Source organism: Prorops nasuta, unplaced genomic scaffold, assembly GCF_024137725.1.
Source record: "Prorops nasuta isolate Cenicafe-Biocafe unplaced genomic scaffold, Cenicafe_Pnas_1.2 PNAS00003, whole genome shotgun sequence".
Lineage (NCBI taxonomy): Eukaryota > Metazoa > Arthropoda > Insecta > Hymenoptera > Bethylidae > Prorops > Prorops nasuta.
This window is the reverse complement of record NW_027116800.1, coordinates 5690156-5703892: the sequence shown is the minus strand read 5'-3', so window position 1 is coordinate 5703892 and position 13737 is coordinate 5690156. Positions and strand designations below refer to the sequence as shown.

General features: G+C 33.2%; 1 protein-coding gene across 3 annotated transcripts; it reads right to left on the bottom strand.

Moving 5' to 3' along the window:
* Positions 1–4502: 4502 nt before the first annotated feature.
* Positions 4503–13612, bottom strand: lig (lingerer). 3 transcript variants are annotated; one of them, XM_066746958.1, is made up of 15 exons: positions 13333–13612; positions 12368–12563; positions 11762–12116; positions 11405–11668; positions 11041–11234; positions 10789–10974; positions 10395–10709; positions 9579–10013; positions 8274–8486; positions 7983–8184; positions 7671–7873; positions 5968–6177; positions 5679–5798; positions 5313–5588; positions 4503–5244 (listed from the first exon to the last, which is right to left on the bottom strand). In XM_066746958.1, exons 2-15 carry the CDS (start codon positions 12494–12496, stop codon positions 4996–4998), a joined length of 3351 nt encoding a protein of 1116 aa, XP_066603055.1. In that variant the 5' UTR covers positions 12497–12563; positions 13333–13612; the 3' UTR covers positions 4503–4995. The 3 variants fall into 3 exon arrangements, with proteins under 3 accessions (XP_066603055.1, XP_066603054.1, XP_066603056.1); XM_066746957.1 differs by having other exon boundaries at positions 11762–12131; positions 13333–13611; XM_066746959.1 differs by having other exon boundaries at positions 11041–11216; positions 11762–12131; positions 13333–13611.
* Positions 13613–13737: the final 125 nt, after the last annotated feature.

Here is a 13737-nt window from a genome sequence, read left to right as displayed (position 1 = left end):
TTATCTAACCCATCGAAGCACATTTTCTGTTGAGTCAAACCAGTTAAAATGTATTATTCGGGAGAGTTGGGGTCGCTGTATTCAAATCTGAAATTAAGTTTGCAAATTTCAAAATGACAAAACTAATCAAGTCCGAAAAAAGATTTGAAGTTTATTCAGACTTAGAATTTCATTTTAAAAATTGTGTACCACATTGGATATGCTATTTTAAATTTAACTATATTCGTATTCACACACAGCATTCCAATAAAAATCCTCGAATAACACACAAATTTGGAATTTACGTCTGCTGTATTCAGTTTTGAAAATTTGTTATCGGATTCGTAATCAGCGATCATATAAGCGACAATAATATTCAAATGATTATTATAAAGCATTATCGATAATAAAGAAATACATATTTTTAAATTTATTTGTAACTGTTATACAATTAATATTTGTCTTCTCAATTGTCTTTCTGTGCTCTTTTTATTACAGTTACAGAAATAATGCAAAAAATCGACTTAAATACATCAACTGGAAATTAAACAATCGACATTTGAAGAGATGGAGTTGGTAATGTATGTTACTCCCGATATTTAACGATTAAGTACTAAATTTAAAAATAGTACAGAAGTTTCCTTTTAAATCATCCAAAAGACTTGAAAATTTCAGGCTGATAATAATTAAGCGAACACGGGTATATGCTTTAATTCACCTAGCGTGTAAACGTAAAAATCCACTGATCTCTGTATAGCTATAAAAGATATCTATTTTCTCGCATAATACCTTTTTGGATCTAAATAGAAAGGAGTATCAAAACTGTCGTATGCAAAAAATTAATATTTTTTCTAGAAAGTTACGGAGATAAATTTTTACGTCCACGACTTGGGGCGAATTAAAGTATACACACTATATATGTATACATATATAATTAGCAATAGTGGCACGATGCTACTTGCATTATCAATCAGTTGATTAATATTTGATAAAAATATAAAAATTATTAATATATTTATATATCTATATATATATATATATATATAGTAATTGTATAATAATTATATATTATAGGAGCAAACATGTTCACTTGAATTTTCATGTTTCCTTTGTTTATTTTTTTGTAATTTATTATGTCAGCTGCACTCTTACCTACACAATCTGCTTATCTTCTGCTCCTAAAACAATTAATTGTATACATAAGAATTAGTACAGAAGAGGAAACAAATCTAAAAAAAACATAGTCTTTTTAGTTATAACTCAATAATATTCAAATTGTTCTTTTTTACGAAATTTAACTCATCATATTGCATCCATAAGTACAAGCTCATATGCTTATTTAAAATTGAAGTGTAAAGATCCAATATAATCATAAAGATAGGATTTTTTAGGGCCAAAGTGTATCCTGTAAGATTTTATGGGTGCAGATTTGTTTCCAAATAGAAGGATGCCGTTAGTACAAGTTTGATCTTTAATGATGGTATACTCATATAGTATATGCCCCCATGATATACCCTGTTTTAATCAATTCTTATCAGGTTTTATGTGAAAACGTATTATGCACTGTATATAAGCAATCACTAATTACTTACAACTGTTTACGTTTCTCCTTTAGCATTTTACAGATGCAACTTTTTTAATGGATCCTTTACATTATAGAAAACTTGCATAGTGGAGATTCATTTTACCATTTTTTATTTTTGCAATTGCTTTTGTTCTCTGGAAATTAATTGAACAATACGCAGTAGTTGTTTTGCCTGAAATTATTTCTTTCTTCCCCCTCCGCTTTTCTCCATGTTCGTTTTTCACACGTAAATCGTGTTTTAAACATTATTTGTCCATTGTGTAACAGTATAAAGCTTAATCAATTATGATTTTGACACACGATGAAACATGAAATATTACAATTTGACTACAATCAATGTATTCTTGTATCATAGTATAATCTATACCAGTTACACTTGTTAGAATGATGATTACAATTAACGTAAATCTTCGTTCCTATATTGACTGTAAATGCATGCACATCTTAAATTGTCTATCTCGTGAAAATAAGCGTGTGTTATCAAAAAAAGTGATAAATATATACACCATTATTAAATCCTTTATATAAAGATGATGTGAAGTAAAAAGATCCATATTTTAATCGCGCGTTGTATCTCGTAACTATAAAATACTTGTTCGTTTCTTTGAAAAATTTAATAATTCTATGAATAGTTTTATTTAGAAGAACATACGAGCTTATCTTCGCTTTAACGATAATCTACAATGCTGCAGAAAAAAAGCCGTCTCCAACATTTGACAATAATTAATAAAATATCATAAATTACTAACAAATGCTTGAACTCAACAAAGATTAAATAAAAAATTCACTTCCATTTAATGCACGATATACATTATGCGTTTAATGAATTCGTTAATTTTTATGTTAATTTCTTTTAAAATAAAAAGCGTTATATTCATTTACCTAAAATCTGTAAACTCTGTTAAACACTTAAATTTGATTTTTTTCAGTTGTTCTATTAGGAACGGTGAATATACAAAATAATAATAACAATTATTATTATTATAACATAGTAGTAGTGATTGTAATAGAAGTGTAATTTTTAAAAAAGTATCATTCAGATCCACTATTGAATACTTTTTACCAAAAATTAATTGCAAAGTTCAGTAAGACTATATTGCCGATACTTTATCAGTATAACTACTCGAAAATCGAGTTGTATAAGTCTTAATGCTTTCAGAAAATTGTAGAGAACAAGAATATACGCATATAAAGATATAGTGTTATGCGAAATAGATAATTATTACAGGTTCATAAATCGTTCGAAGGAAAAAAATTATATTTTAATTAAACGACTAATTTCAAATAAACAATAGTCGTTTTTCTCTTTTTAAATTATTTCTCTTAAACTTCATTCTTTTATTATATTTGATTCAGCACAGACCTACGACGAGATAACTAGTTCGAGAAAAATCAAAACAGCTAATGTGTAACAATTAAAGAAAAGATTTTCAAATAATGAGTAATATCGTTAAAAATCAATTATATGAATTACGTATTCAAATAACAGCAACTATTATATTTTGTGCACCCTTATTAGTCAAACGGCGTAAAAAGTATGCTACCAAACTAATGGAAACATATCGACATATCCTTTAAACTTCCAGCTTAAGCATATTTCACAGATGTATTATGTAAAAAACTTAGTTTTCTTAATATCGAGATAGGATTGATTATTAGCACATTGATTGAAATGTTAATAAATCGAGAAAACTCTGGCGCGTAAAACCAACTACTCCTTTATAGTCGTTGCAGTACAGTCACGAAAATGCTACATCAGTTTAAAAGATACAGGATCCATGGAGACAGATACATAGAATATCCGAAAAGTTTAAAAATGATCGAATATCTTAAAAACTAAGCATTTTAGGAAATAACTAATTTATACGTATTTTCAGCACATTTAAAAATCGACCAGCTAGCTTTTTTGGTTTAACCCTGGGAAGCGTGCTGAAGAACATACGAAGGTCATCTCAATTTTTTAAAATGGAGGTCTGTGTTATTTATTTCGCACTTTTTGAACTGACCTCGAGAACTTGCTAAAACATTAAATAAGTAAACCATTTAATCTACGCGTTTACAATATATTTGGATTTTTAAAAAATGGATAGGTGAAAGAATATATTTGTGTATGTAATGATGCTACACACCACTTCAGGTCGAGCTATTCCACCCCCCTCCCCTTCTCCTCATTCTCCATGCGCAATTTTAAATCCATACAGCTCGTAAAAGCCAATATTAAATGCAACATTAATATAGTGCTTTGGAAAATTTTTGAGGTTAACTATAAGGCTACGTAAAAAAAAAGAAAAAAAACAATTATTTCCATTTACAAAGCTCCAGGTGGTCATCATATGACCTTCAACACGCCTTCGACAGTTAAATCAGCATAACTATCCGATTAATTCATAAAGTAGTAAATATGTGTATTAATACATTTTTTCCTAAGGGTGATGCCAGACTAAGTGACATAAACGTAAATCTAATTCAAGACATGGGAAAATGGATACGTAAATCGTCTGAAATCAGTGGGCTTATGCTCCATTTTCATGTCTTCAAATACGTTTAACGTCTTTTTGCCCGTTATCAGCCTAAAACACTTCGATTTGAAATGTTCGGCCGTTTACAGACTTCCCAATAATGTGTATGTACATGTATATAAATCATAGATTTTATGAAAGCATTGCTGCCCCTCATAATCTTACATTGCAACAGCTGAGATTCGGCTTTTATCTCCAAATTAGAAATATGCCTCTATCCTGTAAATCTCTTACACTAGGATGCCAACTGAAAATTGTAGAATAGAATTGTGTTTTGAAGGAACTAAACAATTTGTTTAACAATTGACTAAATTTTCTAATAAGAAGCTAGTATTAACGCCGTAGATCTGCCATCATCGATGCTGATTTTCTAAAGAAATATCTTATCAAACGTTTGGTAAGAAATGATCATAATAATAGCATATTTCAATAATTATATTATACAAACTGATCAAAAGTTTAAACAAAGAAACTAAATAATCTTGGAAGGTATAGTTAAATTTTAACGCACTTTCTATACTCACGAGACCACATTTAATTTACTTTTTCTTTTACGCTTCAGTCGAAAAAATTGGGATAAGAATATAGCATATTTATATACGTGACACTTTGTATTCAATATTTATTATTCAATCGTAATCTGAGATGCCCTCAAATTGTTTAGTTCAGCACAGCAGAAAATCTCACGTCCCGTCCCGTCCCGTCTCATTCTCTCTCTCCCTTTCCATCTACCTCTCTCTACACATAATGTTATTATTTAAAGTCCCTTGCGATGATAGAGTCCACTTGCACATTGCCTGTTTCACAGTGGCAAGTGCACTTATGTGTAACCGTGTCTGTGTATCTTTCCTTTTCTATAATCTTATACATAACGGTGTACGGTGTTTCGTTTATCATAAGTATGGTGGAATCTTAGTTGTTTCCAGTCCAATAGCTAGTACTGTAGCCGGGCTTTGCCTGAGCCTTGTTTTGCGTACTTGCGTTAGACCTTTGGCCTGTAGTACTACTGCCATCCTGATGAAGCGGCTGGTGCAATTGATGAGGCATCGTTGAAATGAATAAGTGAGGTGCTGCATAACCACCGGGCAGTGCGGTACTTTGACTGCCGGTTAAACCAAACGGTGGGGGAGTCGCTGAGTGAAACGTTTGTTTTTCATAAGACTGTAAAATAAAAAAGCAATATTACTGTATATAGTGACCTTTTATTGCAGCGAAAAATCTATACTTACATTTACTTTACTCAATGCTACGTGGCTTTTCGCATACATAGTAGCACTTATATCAGTTGTAGACGACCCACCGGTATTGGTATTACCAGTAGAATTACCAGTCTTGCCTGCTTGTGTACCAGTGTAACTGTTACCAGCACCCTTGTATTCTGCCGTCGGTCCAGCGGATGCCAACGTATCGTAAGTAGCACCCGTACCATAACCAGATCCATAACTTCCTGGTTTGGCACTATATGCGCCACTATTGCTCCCGGCGTTCCCAGCTGTCGCTATTTGCTATAATGTCATAGAAAAGATTTTAATACAATAAATTATGGCTGATGTAATGGAAAAAAATATTGTAATGATTATTAAAAATTATCTTACGGGGTAAATAGCAGGCGTTCCGTACTGAAAACCACCGGGCATTATGCTACCACCATAGAAATAAGCATATCCTGGAGGTAGTGTTGGATTTAACATTGGTTGCTGATGCTGTGTCGCAGTCTAAATATAAATTGTTTCTTATCATTATCAGAAAAATTTCTACACCGAAATGATATATCATTGACATTTATGTATATTTCATTAGATTTTTTCGAACTTCCGGATGCTTGTACGTTCGTTGCATAACTTTTAATTTTGCATCTTAGCTAATAAAAATCCGAAAACGCACCTGCTGAGACATAGTCGAGGGAACTGGCGATGCATTACTGTCATTCCTAGCGAACCTTGCATCGCTAATACTGGTATAGGCTCCTTGGACACCTTGGACCCCTTGGACTCCTTGCACGCCGGAGAGAGCATCACCACGACCACCACCGAGACTCGTTGCGGGACCCGTTGTCTGATAGCCAAGTGCCGCGTCATAGTAACCAGTAGTTGGCTGCAGGTTAGTCAGGGAGGCCAAACACAAAACTACATGCATACACTGTGTACTCCAGATACAAGGAAAGTCTAGCTAAGTCTCTCCTAACTATGAGCAATAGACGAGGACCCCGACATGCGGTACAGCTGTGTATTGGTTTTTTTTTTCTTTTCAGTTTTTCATACTAGCACGAATTTCCAAGCTCTCCTGCATTCTGCTTTAACGCCAGTACTTCGTTTAAAATATTATTTATACGTTCTACTCTAGTCTTAATAATCCTGTTACATTTGGCACATCGTGGTCGCTCAATTATTGAAGTTATTTCAATATAGATGACTCTCTGAGATAATGGTTCCTTTAGTATCTTTAAATTTAGCCTTTGAATTAAAAACTTATTAAAAATAAAGAACATCTAATAAAAGTAGGTCATCAAAATTATTTATAAATAAGGAACATGAAATTAAGCAATATTTGATCTTCGATATCTTTATAATAAAGTGACTTGATTTAAAAGTGGCATAGAAACTTTTGTCTGAGAATTATCCAAAATATATAACATTTTCGGTTTAACAATAGTTGAGCGGCTATAATGTTTTATATTCTATATACTGCTGCAAACATTGTTATGCATAAGTATGTTTTATATCACGAAATTTCATAAAATCGATTTCACTGATTTCAAATGCTAAAGTTTACTCTTTTCTTGTTTAAACCCGAATACACTACATAAGAGTTAAATTAGAGCAAAATAGCGTCGTCCGCCGTTTCGAAAAAAATTATCGGCTCAAAATTAATTTCTTGTATACTCTTAACGATTGTTTAAGTTACATAATGTGTTATACTATTTTCATTTGCTAGAATTGTACTGAAATTGGTTTTAATAAATTTATATATCCAGTAAATCCCTTCGACATAACTCATGCTTTCTAAATAACAAATACGTTACACTATTTCGAACAGAATTCAATACATATCGCAGCACGCACTTGGATGTAGAATAATTATGTCACTATTACGAAAGAGAAAGTCCGTAGAGAAATGATAAAAGTTGAACAAACAACTAGCAAGCATAGAAAGAATATAAATATATAAGCTTTTAAATTAAGAAATGATATTTTAGAAGAGAATACTTAAATGGCTGACTCAACACATTCACAAAATCTCTTTGCCCAAAATGCATGTGCAACTATTCATAATCTCAAAGTGTTGTGCATTGTGTGTTTCATCCGTGGACAGAGCAATATTTTAAATAAAAGCAATTCTCATTTAATTTGAAGAAACTAGATTTTTTGTATATGAATATTGAATAATTGGTATACCTATGTTGATCTTAATAAAATTATTTCTTTCAAGCACAGCTAAAACTTCACAAATTTATAGGTTTACTGCATCTTTTATAATAATATTTAGAATCTTAATGAGAATTACTTTCAAGCATACTATAATAGATTGTAGCACTTGATCCAAATGTATGAAACAAATGATTATATAAAGTATATTGAGTAACTAACCATATGTGGTATTCTTTGCTGCATCATCTGCAACTCCTCGTAGCTGTACAGGGGTTGTTGGAAGGCATATGGTACACCTTGACCCATTATATATTGATGGCTCAGCATTGGTGTTATATTACCACCAGCCGTATTGCCACCAGTAATGTTCGTACTTCCGCTACTTCCTGTTACTACACCACTTGACGTGCTCTTTGGTACAGCTAAAATATTTATTAGCTTAAATTTCTTTTTTAACTATTAATAAAATTTCAAACTCATTTTTTATCCTTCATAACTATATTCAAATAGAAATCAACATCTTTCACCCACCATTAGAGCTGGTTACTTTTGTCTGCGAACTTGTCGCTGACGAAAGTCCCAACGCAGGAGCTGTTGTTGTTGCAAGTGAACTGTTCGTTGTAGTTGTACTACTATCATACTGTGAATCCTTAGATGCATTACTGTTTAATTTATGATTATGGGTGGGTGCTTGAGGGGGATTTGTATAGCTTCCATACGCACTTCCATAAACCTATTATAAAGCACTTCTTTTAAAATTTCAATTCTTTTCAAGTAAAATAATCTACTAAATATTGCTAAAAGAATTTACTATTTTCTCACCGATTGTGCAGTGCTTTGATAAGTTGCGGAAGTTGGTGTAATTTGTGATACAAATGTTGTAGCGGGTGGTTGATAAGTCTGTGGCGTTGACTGGAAAGAAGAGGTACCTTGATAAGCACTTGCTTGGAATCCAGGACTACTATTTGATACCGTGTTTGTTGCAACTGACTGCGCTTGATATTGAGACGTTGTGACGGGTACATATTGGTACACCTTAAACAAAAAGAAAACATTACTCAAGATTATTTCAATGTTATTTACTAGTATATTCATCAATAAAGATCTGATTGATTTTATCTTTGTCATTAGTAATTAAATATTAGTACCTATTACCGATATTATTATTAATATAAAATGCTATTTTGTCAAATTCGAGCATTAGCGAAATTGAACGATTAAATAAACCCAGTACATTTAGAAAAATTCATTTATTTCAAAATAAATATTTTAGCCCTTTCACTTACTCTTAACCAGTATACTCGCTGACGCTAAAGCCAATTCCGATACCTTTAATGTTCTTAAAAAAGTTAATTAATCTCTACATATACTCTACGAGTTAAGTAAATAGACCTCGAGTATTTTGGACGAGTACATCAGATTAATTTTAACTGCTATGTAAAATAACAATCTCAAGAGGCAAAAAAACGGAGTACTGACCAGACCGCTCCGAATTTTTCCTACGTAACAAAATGGTTATAAAGTTATATGTACTTCGATGACGGGGAAGACATCCTCTACCAAATGCCATAAATCTGGAACAATACTGCCGAATATCTAGCAATAAACCATATAAACCGATGGCAATAATTGGACAGAAAGTGAAGAAACTTGTTACTCTTATCGCTAATCAAAATCAAATTTTCCATTTTAAATCAAGTAATTATTATAAATAATTATATATATATATATATATATTATATCTAAATTCTTAAAATAAAAATAAGCTTATGCAGACTTCGTTCGGATGATTATCTCTATATTACTTAAGCACCGACATTAAAAATAATTATCCAACTAAAGTCATATTTTGATTTATATTCATATTAAAAATGTAGACGATATATTCATGGTGTTTAAATTATTTAATTAAAAATTTTAAATTTAGATTTGAATTAGCACTCTATATAGAAGTAATAGGGTTGCTGATTTCGCACCGTTTAACATCATAAATTTATTAGTTTTAATACTATAAATTCGATGTTAAAGTTCGAATGTAAGCCGCTTGGTAAGAAAAGCCTTGTTTAAAGCATATTTTTGTTTTGGAATGAATCAATTTTTCCAAGTGTAGGAGACTATGAAGTTTACCTGATTCGTAGTCGTTGGCTGATTATACCCAGAAGTGGAGTTCGCTGAGACTCCGGAAGATGGCTGATTAAAAGTTGAGGAATTAAATGGCGGAGAGTTGTAGGTGGATTGCGTAGACAAAGAAGGTGACGTCGCTGCGCAATAGTTGTTAGGATTGCCAGCGGAAGCTGTAGGAAATGACGACTGACCCGATTGAGTGTTAGTAGAGTATGCATTATAGGTACTCGATGTTGCATTAGATGATTGGAACGATGATTTTTGAGAAGGGTACGTGGTTGGGGCGCCGTATGTGGCTGCACTTGCCGATGCAACTTGAGATGTAAAGTCCTGTTTTGCGATATCTACATTCTGACCACTATTAGATCCGCGACCAGTGAAATTCTGTGAACTCAATGAATGGTCTGCCGATACTGGTAAAGCGTCACTGCTCGTCAACTAAAAAAGTTAAACATTTAATTTTACCAGCTCTGCAGAGCGTACAAAAAACTACGGAGCATGAACGTCATAATATTTTACTTTTAATTCAACTAAAACATCGAATGGTTTTAGTTGATATTTTACGAAAAGACGTAATACCGAAAACGAGGAAAAAAATATTTGAGTATACTACTGCAGTCATACTGTAGCTTTAACAATTATCGATAATTTTTATATGATTAATATTGTTAAGTGGGAAACTAATGGCTTTTTACAACGCAGAATCCATGTTAAATTTTAAAAGGAAATGGTTATGTCCGCTGACATGCAGTACAGTATATAAAAATCTAAACATTAATTTAAAAAATACTACAGTACAGATATGTAGCAAAACATTACCGTTTGGGAGTTGCTATTAAACTGGTTTGTAGAAATTTGTGACGTATCGATATCAAAGGAGTTGTTTGTAGTGCTAGTGTTGGTAGAAGTAGCAGAAGACAGATCAACAGCGGGCAACGTATTACTAGCTGAATTATATTTCTCCGTAGCTGAACCATCGAGAGAACTAGAGTCACTTCCAAAGTCAAGTGCACCGAATTGAACATCGAGGAATCCTATATTACTGTTCACAGCGTCGCCAGGCATCTCAACTGCAGTTGACGGGATTTTCGAAGGCGGTGGCACTCTCGGTCGTTGTTTCGATTGCCTTTGTGTCTAAAGTTTTATATTATGATTTTAAAGCAAGCTAATTATAAACTCATCGGCGTTAAGAAAATTCAGCTTAATTTTATACCTGCTGATTTGTTAGTGCAGTTGAAAATGCACTTTGACTCGCTGCTTTTAAGCTTTCACTTGTTTGTTGCGTAAGTTGAGTCAAGTATTGACTTTGTGCAGCAGTTAAAACGCCACTACCAACAGCATTTGGTTGTTGGGTCATCTGCATTGTAGGCAAGCTTAGTGTGGTCTGTTGTTGGGTTTGCTATTGATTTAAAATTGTTGTACTTAACAAATATTAACTTCTTTGTAATAAATGTGTTTAATTTACCTCTTGAGGTAATGGGGACAAAATAACATTAGGAGCTGATTGTAAGTTCTGCAAATCAGGAGCTTTTGATTCATCAATGGTCATGTGTGGCTCGGTTATAGATGTACTTGGTGTAAAAACTTTAGTGTCTGCTAGAGAGCCTGTATATTCTTCATTATCCCAATCCTCTGCAGCGTCTAAATTATTCCAAGCATCTGGGCATATATAAATCTAGCTATACAGCTCAAATTAAAGTCGTTTACAAAGATGAAAAGTTCATCAAAGAACGACATTTAGAAAAATCAAATAACTCTGGCTTACGATTTAAAACTACTCATATAAATAGTGTACATACATATAAATACATTAAAGTAATAAAATTTACCAATCTTCTGTTCCTGTATGCTTTGTTGTTGTTCTTCACTTCCTGCCCAAGTATCAATAGGTCGACTGAAACTGTGACCAGAAGAGGTAGAGGAGTGATCATTACGATTTGCAAAAGTTCTTGGTCCTAATCCTCTTCCTCCTCCTCGTCCCCCTCTACCAGATCTTCCTGGACCACCCCTTCCTCTTCTGCTTCCACCATAACCACTGTCGCGATTACCCTCTTGAATATTTCTCTCGTTTTCTTTGTTTTCCCTACCACGCCCTGAATATTTAAGTAAATATAAGATAAATTTCTATAATGGCTCTCCAGTAGATAACTAAATCAACCATTAAAATGAACTTATAAAAAGCTTACATCCACTATTATCCGGGTTTGAACGACCACGCATACGAGGAGGCCCATTACGATTTCCTCGCTGATTACGTCCTTCTTCCCAATCAGTACTATCATCTTGACCACTTGTGGAATCAGTATTCTGTTTAGATCCACTTGGCTGCCGAAGCTTTTTCTTTATGACTTCCCACTCTGTTTTCACACCTTCTAAGAGATCATTGACAGCGCGGTCTAGATCTCCATCACTATCATGTAATGCCATGATTACTTCATCTTCTGACCGACGAGTCATATCCATGACTTGTTTGATACGCTCTTTCAAAATAGGATCTTCTCCTCCTCCCGCTCGAGTGTCAATAATTTGTGCATGCCGCATCTGAACAATGTTGGTCTATAATGCAATGATTTATAGTAAAAAATTTAGATAATGTAAAATTTAGAAGTATACCTTTAAGATCTAAAATATAATTTTTATTATTGGTACTTGATCTTGCTATACGTTTTATGAAATTTTATACTTTGTCACATTGTTTATGTTAAAATAAACAATTACTCTTTATTATAATTGAAAATATTTATTTAAAGATATATACAAAATTATGAGCACAATTAAATTATAGCATTTACCTGAGATTTATCATGTTTAGATGATTCTGATGACTTGGCTTGACGATGATCTAATTTACCGTGCTGTGATTTGCTTTTGTTGGTACCTCTCCCCCCAGAGGATACAGATGATTTGTTACTCGAACTCATTGCCAACAAAGACTTGACACTCTTAGTTTATTCACCTATCACACTATTTACAAGCGCTATTTACAGTCTGTAACAAAAGAAATTTAGTCATATAATACAATTTTATGAAGAAAAAAGGGTTAACATTTTAATAATTACTTATTTGTTTATTGAATCTTACAAATAATAAGTTAATCTAACTGGACCACAACAAAATTTACTTCTAATTAGACTCATTATTACGATGGAAGGTTTTTCAATACACAATTTGAAAATTATATAACAAATCAACAATTATTAAAATGTAGAACAAGACAATCCTAATGCCATATAAGATAGCTGGCGTAACAATGGAATCAGTTATATGATTCATATTAGAAAGAAATTGTTATAGTCAAAGGTAATTTTATTGACCAGAGCGATAAGAAAATGGGCAAATGGTGTGTAAACTGTATGCCTTTGATTATAAAATATACGAAGAGATGATCCTGAGAATTGTCAATGAGTAAAATATCGTGCTGTGCAATAAACTTTTTCACAAATTCTACCAAGAACCAGTGGAGGTATTGATGGGCGCGTGAAAAGTGTCGATAAGCATCTTGAATATAAACGAAAATATGGCATACAGAGAGATAAATAAGAAAGGAATAATAATTGGGGCATGTACAATAAGGAATTAAGATTAAAGGTAGGTTTGGGTAAAGAGAGGAGAAAGAAAAAGGGGAAGAGGAAGAGTGAGTGAGAGCGAGAGAGAATGGGAATCACAAAAGACACCCCCGCCTTGAATACCGTTGGTACAGCGAAAGAGCGAATCCGTTTGGGCATAGATAGAAACAGATCGGGCTTGAAAGTTTTACCAAGTTTCTAAACGAACGAAACGATGTTGAGGTCGTGTGTCGTTTTGATGGACCATGTGCACGACTGACGCCATTTCTGGATTCGAGAAGAAGGCTTGTCAACCATCGTTGCGGCGGAACATCGCTAGATAGTGTAGGATGGTTGTATCGAAGTATATACGTTTAACTCACGGTTATCACAAACGATGTACACGTGATTGGGACGTACTTTCTGGATAAGAAACAAGCAGAATTCACAACACCGCGGCTTCCTAAGCCGTGGCGCGCGAAAAATCACGAAAAAACAATGAATTTATTCGTACCTGTTTAGTGCGCTCAAAACGCAGCTCGGTCACGTGACCGTAAACCCCCTCTCAGCAAGAAACTATTGTAAGAACTACTACCATTTCTCGAAACTACAACTCC

What these genes read in the sequence shown, in the direction of transcription:
- lig (XM_066746957.1), bottom strand. Translation starts at nt 12,496, where the DNA reads ATGAGTTCGAGTAACAAATCATCTGTATCCTCTGGGGGGAGAGGTACC. An exon ending in AAACCCGGATAATAGTGGAT is followed by an intron (nt 11,669 to 11,761) that starts GTAAGCTTTTTA and finishes TTAAATATTCAG; the next exon opens with GGCGTGGTAGGGAAAACAAA. An exon ending in GAACGCCTGCTATTTACCCC is followed by an intron (nt 5,589 to 5,678) that starts GTAAGATAATTT and finishes ATGACATTATAG; the next exon opens with CAAATAGCGACAGCTGGGAA.